At 29.7% G+C, this 24,275-nt stretch overlaps 2 protein-coding genes across 7 annotated transcripts in view; one reads left to right on the forward strand and one right to left on the reverse strand.

The window, feature by feature from the left end:
- LOC119606249 (UPF0687 protein C20orf27 homolog) overlaps window positions 1-921 on the reverse strand; it is a 57,357-nt gene extending 56,436 nt beyond the window's left edge. Inside the window, exons 1-2 of one of the 6 annotated variants that reach the window (XM_037959681.1) lie at window positions 805-921; window positions 5-214 (exon numbers count right to left, since the gene is read on the reverse strand). In XM_037959681.1, the coding sequence (XP_037815609.1) occupies window positions 5-41 (37 nt within the window). In that variant the 5' untranslated portion in view covers window positions 42-214; window positions 805-921. Of the gene's footprint in view, window positions 1-4 lie in introns of all 6 variants that reach the window. The other 5 variants (XM_037959682.1, XM_037959680.1, XM_037959677.1 and 2 more) reach the window with 5 other exon arrangements.
- An 870-nt stretch (window positions 922-1,791) lies between these two features.
- The window catches only part of LOC119606251 (arginine-glutamic acid dipeptide repeats protein), an 81,093-nt gene continuing 58,609 nt past the window's right edge, over window positions 1,792-24,275 (forward strand). Inside the window, 2 exon segments of the mRNA XM_037959683.1 lie at window positions 1,792-2,337; window positions 6,385-6,885. The gene's annotated coding sequence lies outside the window, so the exon portion shown is untranslated.

Consider the following 24,275-nt stretch of genomic DNA (forward strand, 5'->3'; position numbering starts at 1 on the left):
TTACCTCCACCGGCTTGATCAATTGTTGCTCCTTGTGACATTGTGTTTTTCTGCTAATTTCTTTTGGCGTTTGGAAATCCCTTAATGGTGGCACTGCGTCTTTTAGTTTATTTTTGTTTGTATGGTTTGTTTTTGTAATTTTATTGTTGTAGTTTTAGGGCTTAATGAAAAGGGTAAAAAGAAAAACAGCAAGTGTTTGGTTGGTTTGTTGAATCTGTTAATTAAATTAAATATTATAACAAATGTTTATTTTTCTTTATATTATTTTACTTTTTAGGCGCCCGTTTTGCTAATTAAAAACGTGGTAGGTATTAAAGGATTTGTTGTTGTCAATATGTAAATGTTAAATAAACAACAATAAAATATTTTTTATTACACCAAATATTATTATCAGGCTAGATATATAAAAGGCAGAGGAGAAAATACAGCGTGAACACTTTTTCTAGTAATAAAAAAACACAATAATAATAATTAACACAAAAACACGCCAGTTTTTTTTTGTAGTTTGTGGTAATTGAGCAAATGAATTTACAAGATATTTTCTACTTTTGTTAAAGACAAACGTTTTTCTAATGAAAAATTGTCCTGTTGCAATTTTTTTAATAACCACAATTTTACTAACTTATTTTTGGGTTGATTTTAGCCAAATCAAAAGAAAATCAAAGCCGCTGATTTCAAGGTCGTTGCACTTAATTTTTTTCTATACTTTGCTTTCACAATAATTGTAAATTTTGTCAACAAAAACTACAAATTTTCATTTTTAATATTTTATATCTAGTGTGTATTAATATTTGTTTTATTTACTTTTCAATTTTTTATAATTTATTTTTATTTGTTAAAAAATCTTCCCAACAAAAACATCCGCAAAGTCTGAAATCCAATAAGAAACTAATTTGATTTTTTTTCTTGCAGTTGTCAAAAAGTTTTTTTTTTATTTTAATAGAGACACCTTGTTTACAACACAGGCTGCTTGATAAAAAGTCTCTTTATTGCAAGGAGACAGGGTGTTATGAAAAATGCAAAATTATTATTAAAATTAGTGTTGTATTTACAACTTGTAAAATATAAAATAAAATAAGGGTGAATAACAAAAAGTACAGAATACTTTTAGGGTTGTAAACAAATAACTAAAAAAGCACAGCATACTTTTAGGGTTGTTAAATTTCAATGACCTTGAAAAATATGGTATTTCGTGGTGAATTTATTTTTTTATTCACCACGATTTTATTCTCACCTCTATTTTATTCACCACACTTTTTTAAATTCACCACACATTTTCACCACACCACAAAAAAATAAGAAGGTGGTGGGGTGGGTGTGGTGACTGACTGTGTGGGTGGTGCGGGTGTGGTGTGTTTTTTATTTTTTTGTTTTTTTTTTATTTTTTTTTTCTTCGTTTTTTTGTTTTTTTTTTATTAAAAATTTTTTTTCTTTCCGTCCCGTCCGTCTTTTTTTTCTTGTTTTTTATTTTTTTCCGTGTGTGTGTGTGTGTGTGTGGTGGATGATTTTTTTCCAATTAGCCACCTTGTTCGGTCGTTCTATTTATTCGAAACTTAAACGAAAAAAGAATATGGGAATTATGAAAAAACTAAAAAAAAAACGAAAAAAAACGCCGTTAATTTTTTTGTCGCCACCGTTCTCTCTATGGCGCCGCAACGTTGCCAAGCCGCCACTGATAAACCAACGGCGTTATCTTAAAATATTATGACGCCGTTCTAACCAACTACAGAGTTGTATTTACGATTACATAAAGGTAGCAATAAAATAGTACGAAATTTAGCAACAATGGTCGCTAATGGCTAGCCAAATACAAAATGGTTGCCAGTTCGTGCGCGAAGGAAAAAATTTGTTAGCTCTTTGTTTGTGAAAGAAAAATTAGCAAAAAACCATTAAAAAATTTATAAAAATTAACTTAAAACAATAACTAAGACAAGTGCCAAGTGTATAAATAGTTATTTAATGAAAAACATGCAAAAAACAACAAGAAATTGATAAATTTCTGAAAAGTTACAAACGAAATATGAAATTCATCAAGCTGAAAGAAAAAAAAGTCATTAAAAAAGAATGAGTGAGTGTGTATGAGGCAAAAAAAAAAGAAAAGGAATGAAAAAATATTGTATATGCAAAAAAATATGAAGTGAAGAAAAAAATTAGTGATAAAATTATATTTTCTTTGCTTAAATTGTACAAAAAAGTAAGAAAAATAATAATATACAAGAAAAATAAAAGAGAAAAAAAATGTTGGAAGAAAGTATTTGTTGTAACACACAACAGTGCAAAATAAATTTAAAGAAAATAAATTAAATCTAAAAGATTTTCTTTATTAGTTTTTAAGAGGTGAGAAAAAAATTATAATGTAAAAAAAATTAAGAGGCGCTTAAAAAAATTAAAATGCACACATACAGACAGACACATGGGTTTTTTTCACGAAAGAAATATTTATATAAATACAGATGTATGTATGTGCAGATGTATGTACTACTTTTGTACATATATTGTTTGTATGTAAAAAATAACGTTTAAGTGCTTAAAACATAAACCTACAACAACAAAACGTTAATAATGAAGAAAAAATACTAAAACGTCATAATGACGATGATGATGAAGAAGGAATAATGTTTTTTTTTTTTTTGTATGGTGTTTGTTGTAGTTCTCTGTGTCTGTCGTTTGTTGAGTCCTCGTTTTGTTGTAAGTGAAAAATCCGGAAAAAGACACAACTTCGTTTTACAACAACAGCAACTACTGCAAAGAATAAAGAGTAAAAAAAGGAAGACGAAATCTTTGCTGTTGTTGTATGCTAAGAAGAAAACCGAGAATCATCATTAAATAACAACAACAATAGCAGCAGCAGCAACAACACTATGTTTATTGTAGTTGTTATTGTTGTTGTAGTGTAATGTAGTGTAGAGATTGTGGAAGTAAAAATAACTGGCTAAAAAGCTTTTTCTCTTGCCGATGATGTGTTTTTATTGTTGTTGTTGCTGTTGTATTATTTTCTTCATCTTCATTTACTAACCAGAGAGTTGGGCTTTGTTTGTGTAACTGCTGCTGCTGTTTTATGCCTTTTTTTAAATGAGAAAAAAGTAGTAAAAATAAAACAATGAATGTCTTTTACTAAAAACAACTAAAAGTTTATTAAAAAATATAGCACAAGAACAAAAGCAAAACAATTTAGTTGTTTTTTCTTAATAAAAAAGCAAATAAAACCAACAAAATATAAAAATAGGAAAAGATTGTTGTAAAAATTGAATACAATGAATCCTGTTTTTTTGGATGTGCACTATTCTGAATAATAATGAATGTGCAACGCTTCCATCCATCCATCATTTATTTAGTTTTTTTTTTGCCTATTGTCGACGTTTTCGGTACTCAAACCAAAATTAACCACCCTCTTTGTGTATTGTTGTTGTTATTTTTGTAATTTTTCATTTTCAGTACACGGCACCGAGTAGAGCAGTAGAGGAAGAAGCAAAAGACCCGTGCAATGGTTTTAGATGTTAGGTTGGTTGGTGGTGGTGAAGGTAACGATCAAAACGACCATCATTTCTGTTCAGACATACAACATACGTCACACGTTTGGTTAGTTCGTTTGCTATTCGGTCGTTGTGTCGGTCGTTTGCCTGTTTCTTCTCTGTTTCTTGTTTTTCTCTACCGAAAAATCAGCAACAGCAACAACAACAACTACGCTAATGATTATGATGTGTTTGGCTGTCATTGTTGTTGTTGATGAATAAATAAATGAATGAAATGGCAGAAAATCATTCTCAACCCGTATTAATTTGTTAAACAAGACATTTTTAATGTTTTTTTTTTGTTGCTTTTTCTATCAATTTGAATTTTCATCGGATAATTTTCACAGCGAGCAGAGTAATTAAAGAATTTAATCTTTTAATAAGTTTATTCGTCATATTATTACCCTTAATCTCTTAAATACTAATTTAGTATAATAAAAATGATAAAATAATATGTGATAATTTTGAAGTGTATTAAAACTAATCCAAATTTTAAATTAGTATATAAAGTCGACAAGTTTTCACTATTTTAAATTTAGAAAAAAAAAAAATGAAAAATTAAATTATTGATTTAATATCTTTTAAATGATATAATTAAGGTATTAAAAACATATTGTTATGGTGATTTTCTTCGAAATAATAAAAATAAAATTTGGAAGATATCTTCTAAATGTTTGTAGGGATTTCATAAATATTAGAACTTGTGTGTCTTATTCTGGAAATAATTACATACATATGTATTTTATCACATTAGGTCATCGTATTCCTTATATATTTAAAATAGTAAATGAAATTTTAACTAACTCCATTATCTAAAATCCAAAAATCAAGGTCCTACACATTTGCAAGATGCTCCCTTTCAACAGCATATTTTTACATACTGTTAATGGCAATCAGTACATGCCTTGTGCTCGGATTATCAAGTCATACATCGGCATCAAATGCTTAAACCCTCCCAGAAACCGCTGTCGTTATCTTGTTGTTCAAGATAGATTTTGATCTAGAATTGAAATAGACATAGAACTGAACTAGAACTGAACTAGAACTGAACTAGAACTGAACTAGAACTGAACTAGAACTGAACTAGAACTGAACTAGAACTGAACTAGAACTGAACTAGAACTGAACTAGAACAGAACTAGAACAGAACTAGAACTGAACTAGAACTGAACTAGAACTGAACTAGAACTGAACTAGAACTGAACTAGAACTGAACTAGAACTGAACTAGAACTGAACTAAAACTGAACTAGAACTGAACTAGAACTGAACTAGAACTGAACTAGAACTGAACTAGAACTGAACTAGAACTGAACTAGGACTGAACTAGAACTGAACTAGAACTGAACTAGAACTGAACTAGAACTGAACTAGAACTGAACTAGAACTGAACTAGAACTGAACTAGAACTGAACTAGAACTGAACTAAACTGAACTAGAACTGAACTAGAACTGAACTAGAACTGAACTAGAACTGAACTAGAACTGAACTAGAACTGAACTAGAACTGAACTAGAACTGAACTAGAACTGAACTAGAACTGAACTAGAACTGAACTATAACTGAACTATAACTGAACTAGAACTGAACTAGAACTGAACTAGAACTGAACTAGAACTGAACTGAACTAGAACTGAACTAGAACTGAACTAGAACTGAACTAGAACTGAACTAGAACTGAACTAGAACTAACTAGAACTGAACTAGAACTGATCTAGAACTGAACTAGAACTGAACTAGAACTGAACTAGAACTGAAATAGAACTGAAATAGAACTGAAATAGAACTGAAAGAGAACTGAAATAGAACTGAAATAGAACTGAAATAGAACTGAAATAGAACTGAAGTAGAACTGAGCTGGAACTAGATCTGAACTAGAACTGAATTATATAAATATGATTTGAACTTTGTATCTTAATATGTATTTGACATTATGTATTTGAGTATTTTGAAATAGAACTGAACTAGAATTGAACTAGAACTGAAATAGAACTGAAGTAGAACTGAGGTGGAACTAGATCTGAACTAGAACTGAATTATATAAATATGATTTGAACTTTATATCTTAATATGTATTTGACATTATGTATTTGGATTTGAGCCAATATTTTGTATATAATTGGAACATTTATACATTGGAATATTTATAGATACATTGTTGCAAAAATTTATTATTGCTAAAAAATTTCCAAAATTTTGATTGACAACTCTTTTGTTCAAATTTAATTTGTTTAGGCAAGAAATGTACAAATTTGGCTTCAATATTTAAAAAAATAAATTAATTGCTTTTGAAAACAAAAGCAGAAACATTTTCTTTGTTTGAACAATTTCTTGGAGATTTTAACATACCTATTAGGAATGTGCTTATTTTAAAAATAAAAAACTAACGAGTAAATGTTAGAAATTTAAATTATTTTTAAAACTTAATTATTCTACAATTTTATCACTTTTTTACAAAATTATCTTCTTTGATTTGTCTTTATTATATACTTTAACATTTAATTTATATTCAAAAATATTGGACTTTATTACAATTTACAGAAGTTTAAAAAATTTCATTTTTTTTTTTTGCTAAATATAAATCTAACTTTGAACAAATATTTACTTGTTTAATTAAGTTAAATTATAAAAAAGTTCATAACAGTTTTCACAGAAGTTTGTTAATTTGAAAATAAACATATAAAAACACTCTTAACAAACTTTATACGATTATATACAGACATATCTATGTATGTGTGTATGAATGTATTACAGTATTTAACTTCGTTTACTTTATATGCTAAAGTCTATTTAATTAATAATATACTAATAAGCTACTTAATTTCAATTACCAATATTATCTTTCTAATCGATTTCCTTTTTTTTTCTTTTAGGTTAACTTAAAGCAACTTAGTTTTACTTAACAAGAAATAACAATAATATTTTCAATAATGGATAAATAAAAAGGAATTTAACACCACATTATCAACTTACAACTCAACAACGACGACCGAACGGCCACCTTTTTTAATATAAAGGTCGTGGTAGACGACATCAAGCAATAAACAACTATTATAGTACTATTGATGTCATCCATTTCACTTTTTAAGTGAGCAATTACAACACACTTTATATCCTTAAATTAACAAGAAGTTTACATCACTAACGGAATTGAGTTAATACCAATTACATACAATCTTCGCCCCGCTTAACTACTAATGACACATGAATAACAAACTAAAACGTTAAAATTTTAGTTTTTATTCTGCTAAATATAACAGAAAGGAAATAACACACATTCTACTAATAATCTACATTACAAGAGTTGGTTGTCTATATTGAATAAACATCAATATCACAACAACGTATTAAATTTTCTTCTACTATTTTGTATGGTAAGTTGAATTACTATATTTTTTCCTTACTTTCTTTCTTTTTTTTGTATTTTATTTTGTTCTTAACAAAAAAAAACTTTATTATATAATAATATTATGTATGTATGTTTTTTCTTTACTGTGTTTTGATAACAACTTCTTCTGTTTGCATAAGAGTTTTAAGCGATTATATAGTTATTAATTTTGTTTTTATATATTTTCTCTTTATAAAACTTACTTTTCTAATTAGCTGATTTAACTTTAGTTTTTTCGTTTATAATGTGATTACAGCAATTGTTGGTTTAATATTTGTTTAATTTTATTTGTTTGTTTTTGGAGTTATTATAATTAAGTTAAAACAAATTTGTTTAACAGAGTAGGAATGTTAAAGAAAAGTTTGCTAAAAGTGCATAAATTATATTTGTTAATAGTTTAGTACTTAATTAAAATAAAATTGTTAAAATCTTTACAGTAGAAACAATTACAAATCAAATTACTATCTAATTACTTCGACTAGAACTGAACTAGAACTGAATTTAACTTGAACTAGAACTGAATTTAACTTGAACTAGAACTGAACTAGAACTGAACTAGAACTGAACTAGAACTGAACTAGAACTGAACTAGAACTGAACTAGAACTGAACTAGAACTGAACTAGAACTGAACTAGAACTGAACTAGAACTGAACTAGAACTGAACTAGAACTGAACTAGAACTGAACTAGAACTGAACTAGAACTGAACTAGAACTGAACTAGAACTGAACTAAAACTGAACTAGAACTGAACTAGAACTGAACTAGAACTGAACTAGAACTGAACTAAACTGAACTAGAACTGAACTAGAACTGAACTAGAACTGAACTAGAACTGAACTGAACTGAACTAGAACTGAACTAGAACTGAACTAGAACTGAACTAGAACTGAACTAGAACTGAACTAGAACTGAACTAGAACTGAACTAGAACTGAACTAGAACTGAACTAGAACTGAACTAGAACTGAACTAGAACTGAAACTAGAACTGAACTAGAACTGAACTAGAACTGAACTAGAACTGAACTAGAACTGAACTAGAACTGAACTAGAACTGAACTAGAACTGAACTAGAACTGAACTAGAACTGAACTAGAACTGAACTAGAACTGAACTAGAACTGAACTAGAACTGAACTAGAACTGAACTAGAACTGAACTAGAACTGAACTAGAACTGAACTAGAACTGAACTAAACTGAACTAGAACTGAACTAGAACTGAACTAGAACTGAACTAGAACTGAACTAGAACTGAACTAGAACTGAACTAGAACTGAACTAGAACTGAACTAGAACTGAACTAGAACTGAACTAGAACTGAACTAGAACTGAACTAGAACTGAACTAGAACTGAACTAGAACTGAACTAGAACTGAACTAGAACTGAACTAGAACTGAACTAGAACTGAACTAGAACTGAACTGAACTGAACTAGAAAACTAGAACTGAACTAGAACTGAACTAGAACTGAACTAGAACTGAATTGAACTGAACTAGAACTGAACTAGAACTGAACTAGAACTGAACTAGAACTGAACTAGAACTGAACTAGAACTGAACTAGAACTGAACTAGAACTGAACTAGAACTGCACTAGAACTGAACTAGAACTGAACTAGAACTGAACTAGAACTGAACTAGAACTGAACTAGAACTGAACTAGAACTGAACTAGAACTGAACTAGAACTGAACTAGAACTGAACTAGAACTGAACTAGAACTGAACTAGAACTGAACTAGAACTGAACTAGAACTGAACTAGAACTGAACTAGAACTGAACTAGAACTGAACTAGAACTGAACTAGAACTGAACTAGAACTGAACTAGAACTGAACTAGAACTGAACTAGAACTGAACTAGAACTGAACTAGAACTGAACTAGAACTGAACTAGAACTGAACTAGAACTGAACTAGAACTGAACTAGAACTGAACTAGAACTGAACTAGAACTGAACTAGAACTGAACTAGAACTGAACTAGAACTGAACTAGAACTGAACTAGAACTGAACTAGAACTGAACTAGAACTGAACTAGAACTGAACTAGAACTGAACTAGAACTGAACTAGAACTGAACTAGAACTGAACTAGAAACTGAACTAGAACTGAACTAGAACTGAACTAGAACTGAACTAGAAAACTAAACTGAACTAGAACTGAACTAGAACTGAACTAGAACTGAACTAGAACTGAACTAGAACTGAACTAGAACTGAACTAGAACTGAACTAGAACTGAACTAGAACTGAACTAGAACTGAACTAGAACTGAACTAGAACTGAACTAGAACTGAACTAAACTGAACTAGAACTGAACTAGAACTGAACTAGAACTGAACTAGAACTGAACTAGAACTGAACTAGAACTGAACTAGAACTGAACTAGAACTGAACTAGAACTGAACTGAACTGAACTAGAACTGAACTAGAACTGAACTAGAACTGAACTAGAACTGAACTAGAACTGAACTAGAACTGAACTAGAACTGAACTAGAACTGAACTAGAACTGAACTAGAACTGAACTAGAACTGAACTAGAACTGAACTAGAACTGAACTAGAACTGAACTAGAACTGAACTAGAACTGAACTAGAACTGAACTAAACTGAACTAGAACTGAACTAGAACTGAACTAGAACTGAACTAGAACTGAACTAGAACTGAACTAGAACTGAACTAGAACTGAACTAGAACTGAACTAGAACTGAACTAGAACTGAACTAGAACTGAACTAGAACTGAACTAGAACTGAACTAGAACTGAACTAGAACTGAACTAGAACTGAACTAGAACTGAACTAGAACTGAACTAGAACTGAACTAGAACTGAACTAGAAAACTAGAACTGAACTAGAACTGAACTAGAACTGAACTAGAACTTAACTGAACTGAACTAGAACTGAACTGAACTAGAACTGAACTGAACTGAACTGAATTGAATTGAATAAGAATAAGAAACTGAATAAGAACTGAAAAATGTTCGAATTTTTAAATTCGAAATTGTACACAAATAAAACTAAAATTATATTTATGAATCTTGATATCTTAACAACCATAAACTACAAAAATAACGTTGAAACTAAAAAATTAACTTAATATTTGTTTGTATTATTATCTTAAAACAAAATGTTGATAACATATCAGTCTCCCTCTACCACTTCCACTTCAAACTGATTTATTTAACTAGAAATTAAAATTCAAGTAGCTAAATACTTGAGTTAATAAATGTTTGTTTTTTTTTAAACTTAAATTAAAATAAAAAATGAGTTAAAAGTTTATGTGTATAAATATTTTCAAAAATAGCTGCAATTTAATTTCAATAACAAGTTATAAACATGTTAAAAATAAAATTTATTTATAAAATTTTTCTAAAATATTCTTAAATTTTAATATTTATGAATTTGATTTAATCAATTAATTTATTTCATTTAAGTTTTCTTAATGATTTCAAAACGTCTCTTAATTGTTTTATTCAGCTGTTGAGAACATACTTTTTGCTATCTTATCTTGTAGTTAAATAAAATTGTGATTAACTTTTTTTATAAACTTCATATTTTTGTTACTTATTATAACATTTGTTTAACATTTATTGTGTTAATAAATTGTTATATATTTTGTTAAATTAAAAGCGGTATAGTTTAAAAAATATTGTTTAATAAATCTTATCAGTTTTTTAATATGATGGATGAATGACTATAAACAAAAGCAGTTATGAAATTTTTTTAATATTTTAAAGAAATTGGGAAATGTTACCAGAATTTTTAAAACTTTTTAATATAAAATTTAAACATTTTCGAGTTTTTCTTGTTTATAAATATATTTACTTTTTAATTACTATTTAATTAACTAAAAATCATTACATACACAACTAATATTCCACCCTTTGTAAATTTCAGTATTTTTTTTTTAAATTAAAACTAAACCTTTTTACACTTGATTTAATTTCCGAATATAAAAACATTTGATATAAAAAATATAGTTATAAACTATAAAATTACAAAACCATTAGATCTCTATTTAAAAAATAAAAACTACAAACTAATTTTAATAATAAATTTTTTGCTCTTGCAATTCCTATAAATCTCCTCTGTGTTTAGGGTTTTTTTATACATATTTTCCACATTATTTTTGTTTTCTACAAAGCTGACTGACTTAATTAATTTTTGCGGTTTAGATTTTATTTGCTATATGTAGTTGTTTCTATTTCAAAAGTTCCTAAATAGTAGGAAAATCCATTTCAACATCAAAAACTATTTATATACACAAAAACAATAAAATAATAAATCTAAAAAGTAAACACAACTAAATTTGTAAAATTTATACAGGGGAGAGATTTTGTTTTCGATAAGGAGCGAGAGAGAGAAAAAGTTAAAGGAATTAATTCTTAGTTTGAAAAATATAGATAATAACACTTAAAAAGTAGGAATTTGTGATTTGAAATCAAAATTTTTATTTATGACTAAGAATCGTACAAAGAAATTTTAAATCTGAAACATTTTTAAAATTCTTCAGAAATCATGAACATAATAAACTGAACTAGAACTGAACTAGACGAACTACTGAACTAGAACTGAACTAGAACTGAACTAGAACTGAACTAGAACTGAACTAGAACTGAACTAGAACTGAACTAGAACTGACTAGAACTGAACTAGAACTGAACTAGAACTGAACTAGAACTGAACTAGAACTGAACTAGAACTGAACTAGAACTGAACTAGAACTGAACTAGAACTGAACTAGAACTGAACTAGAACTGAACTAGAACTGAACTAAACTGAACTAGAAACTGAACTAGAACTGAACTAGAACTGAACTAGAACTGAACTAGAACTGAACTAGAACTGAACTAGAACTGAACTAGAACTGAACTAGAACTGAACTAGAACTGAACTAGAACTGAACTAGAACTGAACTAGAACTGAACTAGAACTGAACTAGAACTGAACTAGAACTGAACTAGAACTGAACTAGAACTGAACTAGAACTGAACTAGAACTGAAACTAGAACTGAACTAGAACTGAACTAGAACTGAACTAGAACTGAACTAGAACTGAACTAGAACTGAACTAGAACTGAACTAGAACTGAACTAGAACTGAACTAGAACTGAACTAGAATGAACTAGAACTGAACTAGAACTGAACTAGAACTGAACTAGAACTGAACTAGAACTGAACTAGAACTGAACTAGAACTGAACTAGAACTGAAAGAACTGAACTAGAACTGAACTAGAACTGAACTAGAACTGAACTAGAACTGAACTAGAACTGAACTAGAACTGAACTAGAACTGAACTAGAACTGAACTAGAACTGAACTAGAACTGAACTAGAACTGAACTAGAACTGAACTAGAACTGAACTAGAACTGAACTAGAACTGAACTAGAACTGAACTAGAACTGAACAGAACTGAACTAGAACTGAACTAGAACTGAACTAGAACTGAACTAGAACTGAACTAGAACTGAACTAGAACTTGAACTAGAACTGAACTGAACTGAACTAGAACTGAACTAGAACTAAACTAGAACTGAACTAGAACTGAACTAGAACTGAACTAGAACTGAACTAGAACTGAACTAGAACTGAACTAGAACTGAACTAGAACTGAACTAGAACTGAACTAGAACTGAACTGAACTAGAACTGAACTAGAACTGAAGTAGAATTGAACTAGAACTGAACTAGAACTGAACTAGAACTGAACTAGAACTGAACTAGAACTGAACTAGAACTGAACTAGAACTGAACTAGAACTGAACTAGAACTGAACTAGAACTGAACTAGAACTGAACTAGAACTGAACTAGAACTGAACTAGAACTGACTAGAACGAACTACAACTGAACTAGAACTGAACTAGAACTGAACTAGAACTGAACTGGAACTGAACTAGAACTGAACTAGAACTGAACTAGAACTGAACTAGAACTGAACTAGAACTGAACTAGAACTGAACTAGAACTGAACTAGAACTGAGAACTGAACGAAAACTGAACTAGAACTGAACTAGAACTGAACTAGAACTGAACTAGAACTGAACTAGAACTGAACTAGAACTGAACTAGAACTGAACTAGAACTGAACTAGAACTGAACTAGAACTGAACTAGAACTGAACTAGAACTGAACTAGAACTGAACTAGAACTGAACTAGAACTGAACTAGAACTGAACTAGAACTGAACTAGAACTGAACTAGAACTGAACTAGAACTGAACTAGAACTGAACTAGAACTGAACTAGAACTGAACTAGAACTGAACTAGAACTGAACTAGAACTGAACTAGAACTGAACAGTGAACTAGAACTGAACTAGAACTGAACTAGAACTGAACTAGAACTGAACTAGAACTGAACTAGAACTGAACTAGAACTGAACTAGAACTGAACTAGAACTGAACTAGAACTGAACTAGAACTGAACTAGAACTGAACTAGAACTGAACTAGAACTGAACTAGAACTGAACTAGAACTGAACTAGAACTGAACTAGAACTGAACTAGAACTGAAACTAGAACTGAACTAGAACTCAACTGAACTAGAACTGAATTAGATCTGAACTAAAAACGAAAGTAAAATTTACAAACAAATTCTTTTAATCTTCTGTCTAATAGAGTCGTTCTAATTTCTTTTTATAGAACATCATACCTTTAAGTCGTCCCCCTCTCATATTCATCATATCTATTTCCTACAACACAAAACGAAAGCAATAACACAAAAAAATGTTTAAATAATAATACACAACAACTAAATGAATTATTATTATATCAATAGCTTGTAGCAACAACAACAACTACCCCAACAACAATAACAAATTAAGTCAATTTATTAATTACAAGGTATTTAAAGTCATTTTATAGAATTATAATTATTTTATTGTTTTTAAGCATTAAACAATTATAATGAACTTCTGTTATTATTTACTATTATACTTAAATCGAAACTAAAAACGATAATCATCTGAGTATTCAATGACAGGGTAACCATTTTGAAAACTTTTTCTCAGTTTAGGAAAGTTTTTGAAAAGAGAGTAGAATTCAATGGAGTAACATATTTTCAATAGTCAATAAACTACATAGTCTATAGACTAGACTAGTCCTTATATTAGACTAGTTCATAGGTTAGTCAATGGACAAGTGAAAAAGCAGATGATTAGTCTATATAAATTTTTCAAACGATTAGTCAATAGTCAAGAGAAAACTGCATAGCCTGGACTATAGTCAAGCCCATAGACTGGTCTATATACTAACACATAGACAAGTCCAAAGACTGGTCTATAGACTAATCCATAGACTAGTCCAAAGACTGGTCTATAGACTAATCCATAGACTAGTGAATAGAGAAGCCCAAAGTCAAGTAAATGAACTAGTCAACAGACTATGCCAGGGAATAGTCCTTAGACTAGTCCAAGCCGATGGATTGGTCCATAGTCAACTCTATATGTTCCATAAACTAGTCCATAGACTATGCCATAGATTAGTCAATAACTGGTTCCTGGACTAGTTCATATACTTGCCATGGCAACTCTTTATGCAAAACTGAACGTATGTGAACAAAAAAGTAACAACAACAACAAACATTAAACGTACAAATTGCACAATTATAATGTGATTACCAACAACAACTATAATAGGTTTGTAATACAAAAAAAAAAATACATATAAAAACATTTGTAATTTAATATAAATTGTTATTTTGGTTGGTTTGTCAGTTGGCATTTCAATTTTCATTAATCTCAATAATATCAATTTTTTTTTTTACTGTTTTCAAATTGAAATTTAAAATTAATTTGAAAAAATAAATTAATAAATTTTTTTCCACACTGATGGTCTTTATTTCATTTTAACACCCCTTGTAATAAACAATAAACCAAATTTAAAACAATCAAAATAAATCATAATAAATTTAATAACCGGTTTTTAATAATGTCGCAGAGATATTATATATATATATTATTATATTATTATTATTATAATATTATTAATTTTTATTACTTGCTGAACAGCAGCAGTCAACGTTGAGAGATTAATAAATAGAGACAAATTGGTGGGAAATATATTTTATAAATATTTTTAATAATTTAAAAATTTTTAAATTATTTAAAAATAGTAGTATTTGTTATTCCATCTATTGTTTAAATATATTAATTATGCTTTTGTTTTTTTTTTTTATTGGCGTGTTAATAGACAAATGAATAACTAAATAGAAAGCTTATTCACCAATAAGAACGTAGTAAGAAAGGGGGAAATTTCTAAAAATGAGTGAAGTTCAAAATAAAGAGTTCTTTTCGATCGTTTAGGTTATGTTTCTGGAATGTTAAAATTAAATTTAAATAAAAAAATCCCCTTTAAATGAAAATTTTTCAACGTCTCTGGCTTTAAATGTTTAGCTGAGCTAGTTAGTTATATTTAATTAATATTATTTTATTCCATTTTTTTGTTAATTTAATATTAAAATCAAATTAACTCTTTAACTTTATATATAATTGCTATAAACCCCAATAATCAAGCTCATTATCTATTAAACATTTTTTTATTTCCATAATAAGCCGCCCCATTTGTTTAAACACATGCAAATTGTTGATAAAAAATAGTTTATAAAAACACTACAAAACTAATTATATAGAAATTATCTTTAAACGTTGAATTTGAAAAAAAAAACATAGAAACTTAATTTAAATTGAATTATAAATAACAATGTCAAAGACAACCAACCGTTATAATAAATTGTTTATTAAATTAAAATTTATTATCATGATATTATATCAAACACGCTTTACTAATAGTTATTGAAAAAAACTAACTCTTCTTTATTATTTTAAACATTACTGATTGTCAAAAATAATAAAAAATCTGATATCAACTAGAAATGAAAACGATAAAGCACCAACTGGCAAGTACAACAAATTTACTCACTTGTCAGAGAGATTAACACACAATGGGAAATACCCTTTTGTAGGAAAATGTTAATAGGACTCTTTTTTATAATGAATGATTGATCAGTTCAAAAATAATATTAATAAAAGGAAACTTTTGCTCTTTAGAGTCATTCCCCTCAACCGGCTAAACCAAAAATAAAATTGACATTAGATATTGAGAGCTCCTTATAGGAAGCCTATGGAACCATTCCGTTGAAAACTTCCAGGTGTGAAAAATAGTTAGTTTTTAAGGGTTTGCATCTAAGATAGCAAAGAGCAAACGAAAAACACTTCTTGGTATAGACAGAGTTATCGAAGTCAAATACGTCAAATCACTTGTCGGAATTCCGTTGGGCGGATTTATAGCTAATTCTTAATCTCGAGACAACTATTATACGAATGCAGCAGCAGTATTCCAATATTCTCCAATATTCTTTCTCTTTTAGTATAGACATGATTCATGTCATGGAAATTTATGCGGAGTCTTTAATATTAGGTGGTTTTTCTACTTCATCATACAACCATCCGATTTTGTAGTACTGCATTAGTTTGAATAACACACTTTAACTTTCCAGAGCATTCTACATGATCTAAAGTTATCCAAAACTTTCGGAATTTCTGCCTCAAAGACAATACATTTATTTTAAAGTAATGTATTTTTGCTACAGCAATGAATATCGCAAAAATATCACACAAAATCTGAATGATCCCTTTTTAGAAACTCCTATCCCTCCAAATAGACTAGATTAACTTCGATCGAAACTTTTCTTGAATCTTTAAACTCCTCCCAAGCTAATGTAATTGCAACACCATTTAGAGAACATAAAATTCATTTTGACTCCCTTCTTAGAGTGTATAGATCCTAAGATTGATTCGCAAAGGGGATTCAAATTGAAAGTTTTACCGAATGTAATTGCAACACCTTTTAGAGACAATAAGATCCATTTTGATTCCCTTCATTGAGTGTGAAGATCTAAAGATTGAGAAAATGTTCGATTACCAAAGGTGTTTCAATCTGAAAGTTTTATCGAATCGATTAGCTAAAGAAAGAATTGTGAGAGAATCTGATTTCACCTATAAAATCCAATGGAAGAAATAACTAATTATAATATCATCGCCCAAGCTAATGTAATTGCAAATTCATTTAGAGACCGTAAGATTAACTTTTGATTTCCTTCATAGAGTGTAAGGTTCCAAAGATAACTGGTCGAGGGGTTTTAACCTAAAAGTTTTAATGAATGTAATTGCAACTTTTTTTAGAGACTATAAAATCCATTTTGAAGCCCTTCGTAGGGTGTAAAGATCAAAAAATTGAGATTCCCATTCGATTGGCTAAAGAAAGAATTGTGAGATAATCTGATCCCCCCTATAAAATCCAGTCGAAGAAATAACTAATAATAATATCAACGCAATTGCAACTCCACTCAGAAATCATAAGATCCATTTTGATTCCGCTCGTAGAATGTCGAACGATTCTCAAAGGAGTTTCAACTAAGAAGATTGCTAGGGTTGAACCCGCAATTTTACCTAGTTCGTCGTTGAACCTTTTTGTCTGCTATTTTAAACTGAGATTTTCGTCTCTAGTTCCTCCTCAAATCCAGCAGTAGTCCGGTATATTACATTTCCACTTACTTAATAGGGTATTACCCTGTCAGAATGCCTATCCAATCCTATAAGTATCTTGGTAGCCCTTACTTCAAGTAGCCCTTACAAAGCCATAAGGCTTTTGATATATTGCAATCTATTGTACTATTCCAGGACTCATTGATGATGGCACGGATTCTCTCGAAAATCCACCTATAATAGTGACAAATAGTTTTATTCTTCTATATCTATCATACATACATACATACATACATACATACATACATACATACATACATACATACATACATACATACATACATACATACATACATACATACATACATACATACATACATACATACATACATACATACATACATACATACATACATATATGTCAAGGTACGAAGCTAATCGAGCTAGTTCATCCGAAACCTCATTACCATGGACGTTGCAGAGCTTCAGCATCCAACACAGCCTAAAATATAATTTCCTTTCAAACAGATTAACGCATTTGATTTCTGTACTTCCAATGAGACCAGAAATCATTGTACAACTCATAGCTTTCCTTTAATCAGTCCAGCACAATCTCACCTTGTTTTCTATTGTTTAATCTTATAAAGCCTTTAATGACGACAGATTATTAACTTAGAAAGTTGGATTGTTTATCTGGAAGTAACGTTTTCATCTTATGTTCTGAAGTCTTCAATACTTTCAGAAAGTCTTATTAAACATCCTAGAATTCTTCATCACAATATGAAGACCAGAAAAGGAGTTAACCAAACTTAATAATACGGTGTTAACTTCGTCTTTGATCTGTCGAAGATTTCATTTTATCTCACCTGTTAATAACGTAGAAAGTATATTTTTGATCCAGAATAAACAAACTTTATTTATAGGACCCCAGCTGGTCTAACTTTCAATTCTGTTTTCCTAGCCTACCACTAAACAGTGAATCCGTACATTATAATTTTAACTCTGTGAGTTCTATTTTGGAAATCTTGTGATCATGGAGTCTGAAATAATCGAAATTCCGGGAAAACATATTCGAAACTATATTCGGAGGATCATATTTCTTAAACTAAAGATCGAATGAATTCGAATTATATATACTCTCGATCATTGCCATCATCCCATTCTTCTATAAATATTCGTCTCTTAGCCTCTTTCTAACCGATCACTTCATTCTCACAGCTACAAAATCTCTTACTGAAACCAAAACCGAAAACGTGAAAATGTTCAATTTCTTGGGAACTGTTTTTTTTAACACTTATTACACATCACCGAGAGATGGTCGATGAGAACACAAGCCAATAAATTTAAACCACAACCAAAACACTAAATATTAATGTTTATTTTTTTTCGCTCGCATTTATTTATATTTTCAACAAAACCGCAATCGACATTCTGTGGGTATTTTACGTACATTTCGGTTTTCATACGAACAAAATAAAAACGCACATGAAAAACAAAAACAAAAAAAGCTTAAGTCTGTACTTTCCAACAGTTAGTGATTTAGTCAATCAGCCAGTCAGTCAGTTTGTTAATGTAGTGTAGACGATTTTGTTTTTAAAAAAACAACAACAATAACTCCTCCTAGAAAAATTGTTTTAATGGCTGACTGAATGAATGTATAAATAACTGACTGTCAGCCAAGTCAGTTGGATGGTGGCTGGCTGGCTGGCTTGCTGTCTGACTAAGTAAGTAAGCAGCAAAAGTAACTGAGTGAGTAGTGACTGCCTATTAGTAAATTTATTCAGTTATACAGTTTTTAAAAATCTAAGCGTGGGCTAGTTTTTAATTGAATTAAAATAATTCAATTAATTTAACAACTTCTCTTTGAAAAAAAAACTCTATCTATAAAATGTTTTTTTATGTGATTTTTAACATATTTTAACCATAATAATTTGTACGATTATGACCGATAAGGAATGGGTTGAAATTTTATGAACATTAAACTATTTTTTTATGATATTGAAGAAATTTTATGGGTTTTTGTTTGTTGGTAAAAATTTGTTGCTGAATATGGTTAAATGGAAATTTAATTTTCTTAGGTTATTTTTAAGATTTTTTTTAGTGCAACTTTTTTGTCAGAGACTGTATAAAATATACATATGTCGCTATAAAAAATTAGACTATAGTCCATACAATAGACAGATCTATAGAATATCTATGGTATATAAGCAAAACTATAAAGTGGTCTACATTAAAGACAATAGACAGATCTATTGGAAGTACTATAGACTGGTATATAAGTAAAGCTATAAAGGGGTCTATATTCAAGACTATAGATTGGTCTATAGTCAAGGCTATAGATTGGTCTGTAGTCAAGAATATAAGTAGATTGGTCTATAGTGAGGACTATAGATTGATCTATATTTAAAACTAAAGACTGTGCTATAGTCAAGACTCTAGACTGTTCTATAATCAAGACTTTAGACTGTTCTATAGTCAAGACTATAGACTGTTCTATAGTCAAGACTATGGACTATTCTATAGTCAAGACTATAGACTATTCTATAGTCAAGACTATAGACTATTCTATAGTCAAGACTATAGACTATTCTATAGTCAAGACTATAGACTATTCTATAGTCAAGACTATAGACTATTCTATAGTCAAGACTATAGACTATTCTATAGTCAAGACTATAGACTATTCTATAGTCAAGACTATAGACTATTCTATAGTCAAGACTATAGACTATTCTATAGTCAAGACTATAGACTATTCTATAGTCAAGACTATAGACTATTCTATAGTCAAGACTATAGACTATTCTATAGTCAAGACTATAGGTTATTCTATAGTCAATACTATAGACTGTTCTATTGTCAAGACTATAGTCAAGACTATAGACTGTTCTATAGTCAAGACTATAGACTGTTCTATAGTCAAGACTATAGACTGTTCTACAGTCAAGACTATAGACTATTCTATAGTCAAGGCTATGGACTATACTATAGTCAAGACTATAGACTATTCTATAGTCAAGATTATAGACTATTGCATAGTCAAGACTATAGACTATTGCATAGTCAAGACTATAGACTATTCTATAGGCAAGACTATAGACTATTCTATAGTCATGACTATAGACTATTCTATAGTCAAGACTATAGACTATTCTATAGTCAAGACTAAAGACTATTCTATAGTCAAGACTAAAGACTATTCTATAGTCAATACTATAGACTGTTCTATTGTCAAGACTATAGTCAAGACTATAGACTGTTCTATAGTCAAGACTATAGACTGTTCTATAGTCAAGATTATAGACTGTTCTATAGTCAAGACTATAGACTATTCTATAGTCAAGACTATAGACTATTCTGTAGTCAAGACTATAGACTATTCTATAGTCAAGACTATAGACTATTCTATAGTCAAGACTGTAGACTATTCTATAGTCAAGACTATAGACTATTCTATAGTCAAGATTATAGACTATTGCATAGTCAAGACTATAGACTATTCTATAGGCAAGACTATAGACTATTCTATAGTCATGACTATAGACTATTCTATAGTCAAGACTATAGACTATTCTATAGTCAAGACTAAAGACTATTCTATAGTCAAGACTAAAGACTATTCTATAGTCAAGACTATAGACTGTTCTATTGTCAAGACTATAGACTATTCTATAGTCAAGATTATAGACTATTGTATAGTCAAGACTATAGACTATTCTATAGGCAAGACTATAGACTATTCTATAGTCATGACTATAGACTATTCTATAGTCAAGACTAAAGACTATTCTATAGTCAAGACTAAAGACTATTCTATAGTCAAGACTATAGACTCTTCTATTGTCAAGACTATAGACTGTTCTATAGTCAAGACTATAGACTGTTCTATAGTCAAGATTATAGAATGTTCTATAGTCAAGACTATAGACTATTCTATAGTCAAGACTATAGACTATTCTATAGTCAAGACTATAGACTATTCTATAGTCAAGACTATAGACTATTCTATAGTCAAGACTATAGACTATTCTATAGTCAAGACTGTAGACTATTCTATAGTCAAGACTGTAGACTATTCTGTAGTCAAGACTGTAGACTATTCTGTAGTCAAGACTTTATACTGTTCTATGGTCAAGACTATAGACTGTTCTATAGTGAACACTATAGACTGTTCTATAGTCAAGACTATAGACTGTTCTACAGTCAAGGCTATAGACTGTTCTATAGTTAAGACTATAGACTGTTCTATAGTCAAGACTATACACTGTTTTATAGTCAAGACTATAGACTGTTCTATAGTCAAGACTATAGACTGTTCTATAGTCAAGACTATAGACTTTTCTATAGTCAAGATTATAGACTGTTCTATAGTCAAGGCTATAGACTGTTCTATAGTCAAGACTATAGACTATTAGTCAAGACTAAAGACTATACTATAGTCAAGACTAAAGACTATTCTATAGTCAAGACTAAAGACTATTCTATAGTCAAGACTATAGATTGTTCTATTGTCAAGACTATAGACTGTTCTATAGTCAAGACTATAGACTGTTCTATAGTCAAGACTATAGACTGTTCTATAGTCAAGACTATAGACTGTTCTATAGTCAAGACTATAGACTGTTCTATAGTCAAGACTATAGACTGTTCTATAGTCAAGACTATAGACTGTTCTATAGTCAAGACTATAGACTTTTCTATAGTCAAGACTATAGACGGTTCTGAAGTCAATCAATCGGGTGCCAATCCGGATTAATTCGCGTTTTTGTCTCCTGTGTCATACAGTTTTCATATTTAATTTTTTAACTTTTCAACATTTCGACAAAAAAAATATATATATATTATTACATTCCTTAACAATCAGCCCACGTAAAAACAATTTATCACAAATGAAAATCCTTAAAATACTTGATAAAATTACATAAAACTAATCATACGAAAAATGATGACGATGATGAAGGTATCTATACCGACAATCTGTTTAACAACTTTATGAGCAAATCCAACACAAATCGGATGCCAGTGGCATTTATGTTGTAGTTAGTACTTTATGCTTCTTTGGCTTCTTCTTCTCACTTACTCACTCACACTGTTTTTTTGTTGGTTATGTGTATATGGAGGATTTCAACTGTTCGTCTTTTTTTTTTTTTTTTTTTGATATTTTTGGCTTTTATTTTTGTTGTTGTTGGATTTTTCGTGTATCGTAGTCGTCATAGTCGTTGCTGTCGTTAAACCTCGGTAACATAAAACACTTCATATAAAATCCATACATATAGATTTGGGTTTATTTTGTTTTGAGTTTTCAGACTCAGCATACAGCTAAAGCAATAATATCATAAAAAATCACTACACTCTACTCTCAAAGTTGTAATAAAAAAAAAAAAAAAAACATGGAAGAAAGCTGGAAGAGAAAAAAAGACCACTGTAGTCGGTTAAGACGAATAATAAATACCTATTGTATAAATACTAAAGGTCTTCGTTTTTACGATTTATTGTACCTTCGAAGAGAACTGAGTAAAAGTAAGGATGTTTTTTCGATTTCAAATTTTTAAGGCCATGAAGTCTAATCTGTAAGTTGCGTGTTCAGGAATTTCGATACTAAAATCAGTGGGTGGGATGTGGTACTCGAACTCGAGCCTGAAGAGTTTTAAAATAATAACTTTACAATCAGATCGTTACATTGAAATTGGAACTGTAGACATTCTTATTTGAGTGTTATTATTTGGAAGTCAAATTTAAGTTTATCCTTCCGAAAGTCGATCCGTATAATTAGCAATTGTGACTCTACCACTAATAATACCCTGTGTTACCAATGGTATAACAAAATTACTATAACCTTCCTAGTTTTTCTTTGATGATGGTTATAATAAAAAAGAACTTTCATTATAAATTTTTCGTTAGTTGTTTTTTATTTTCTTTTGTGTTCTTGTTGTTGCCATTGTAAATTTTATACTCATTTTATATTTGCGCCATATTTTTTTCACAGCTCTTTTACTTTACTCTACTTCCATTTAATATACTTTTGCTTTTGTTGTTGTTGCTGTTGTTTCTTTAACTATTTATGGGATTATTGTTGTTGTTGTATGTTTTACACAAAAGCCACTTTGAAATACTCTTAAACATGTACATTTTACTCCATATACCTACTACTATATATACTTTCCTCTTAGACAAACCAACCACCCCCTCTGACATTAATATTATACGATTTGTAGTTTGTTTTGTTGTTCTCAGAGAGAGATTTTAGGATTGTGTCAAATTTGTTGGTAGATTTAGTTTTTTTGGGGGAATAAGGGAATACACACTTTTGTCTCATGAATGTTATAATTAATTTGTTAAAATTTATTAAGTGTTTCTTTGGAAGTGATAAAAGTTGTAAAGAGTATATTCTCACCATTTAGGTCTTGACGGGGGGGACTTAGGTCTAGTATATGTTGTAAAGTATTTAAAGTTTCAAAATTGATTGTGAGCATAAATACCAAAAAATGTAGTATAATCAAAATTTGTCTCCTTTATGTACTAGACTATAGACTAGACTGTAGACTAGACTAGACTATAGACTAGACTATAGACTAGACTATAGACTAGACTATAGACTAGACTAGACTAGACTATAGACTAGACTATAGACTAGACTATAGACTAGACTATAGACTAGACTATAGACTAGACTATAGACTAGACTATAGACTAGACTATAGACTAGACTATAGACTAGACTATAGACTAGACTATAGACTAGACTATAGACTAGACTATAGACTAGACTATAGACTAGACTATAGACTAGACTATAGACTAGACTATAGACTAGACTATAGACTAGACTATAGACTAGACTATAGACTAGACTATAGACTAGACTATAGACTAGACTATAGACTAGACTATAGA

The sequence above is a fragment of the Lucilia sericata genome, unplaced genomic scaffold (assembly GCF_015586225.1).
Source record: "Lucilia sericata isolate MDLA Ls3-8-SP2 unplaced genomic scaffold, ASM1558622v1 Contig000564F_arrow, whole genome shotgun sequence".
NCBI classification, from domain to species: domain Eukaryota; kingdom Metazoa; phylum Arthropoda; class Insecta; order Diptera; family Calliphoridae; genus Lucilia; species Lucilia sericata.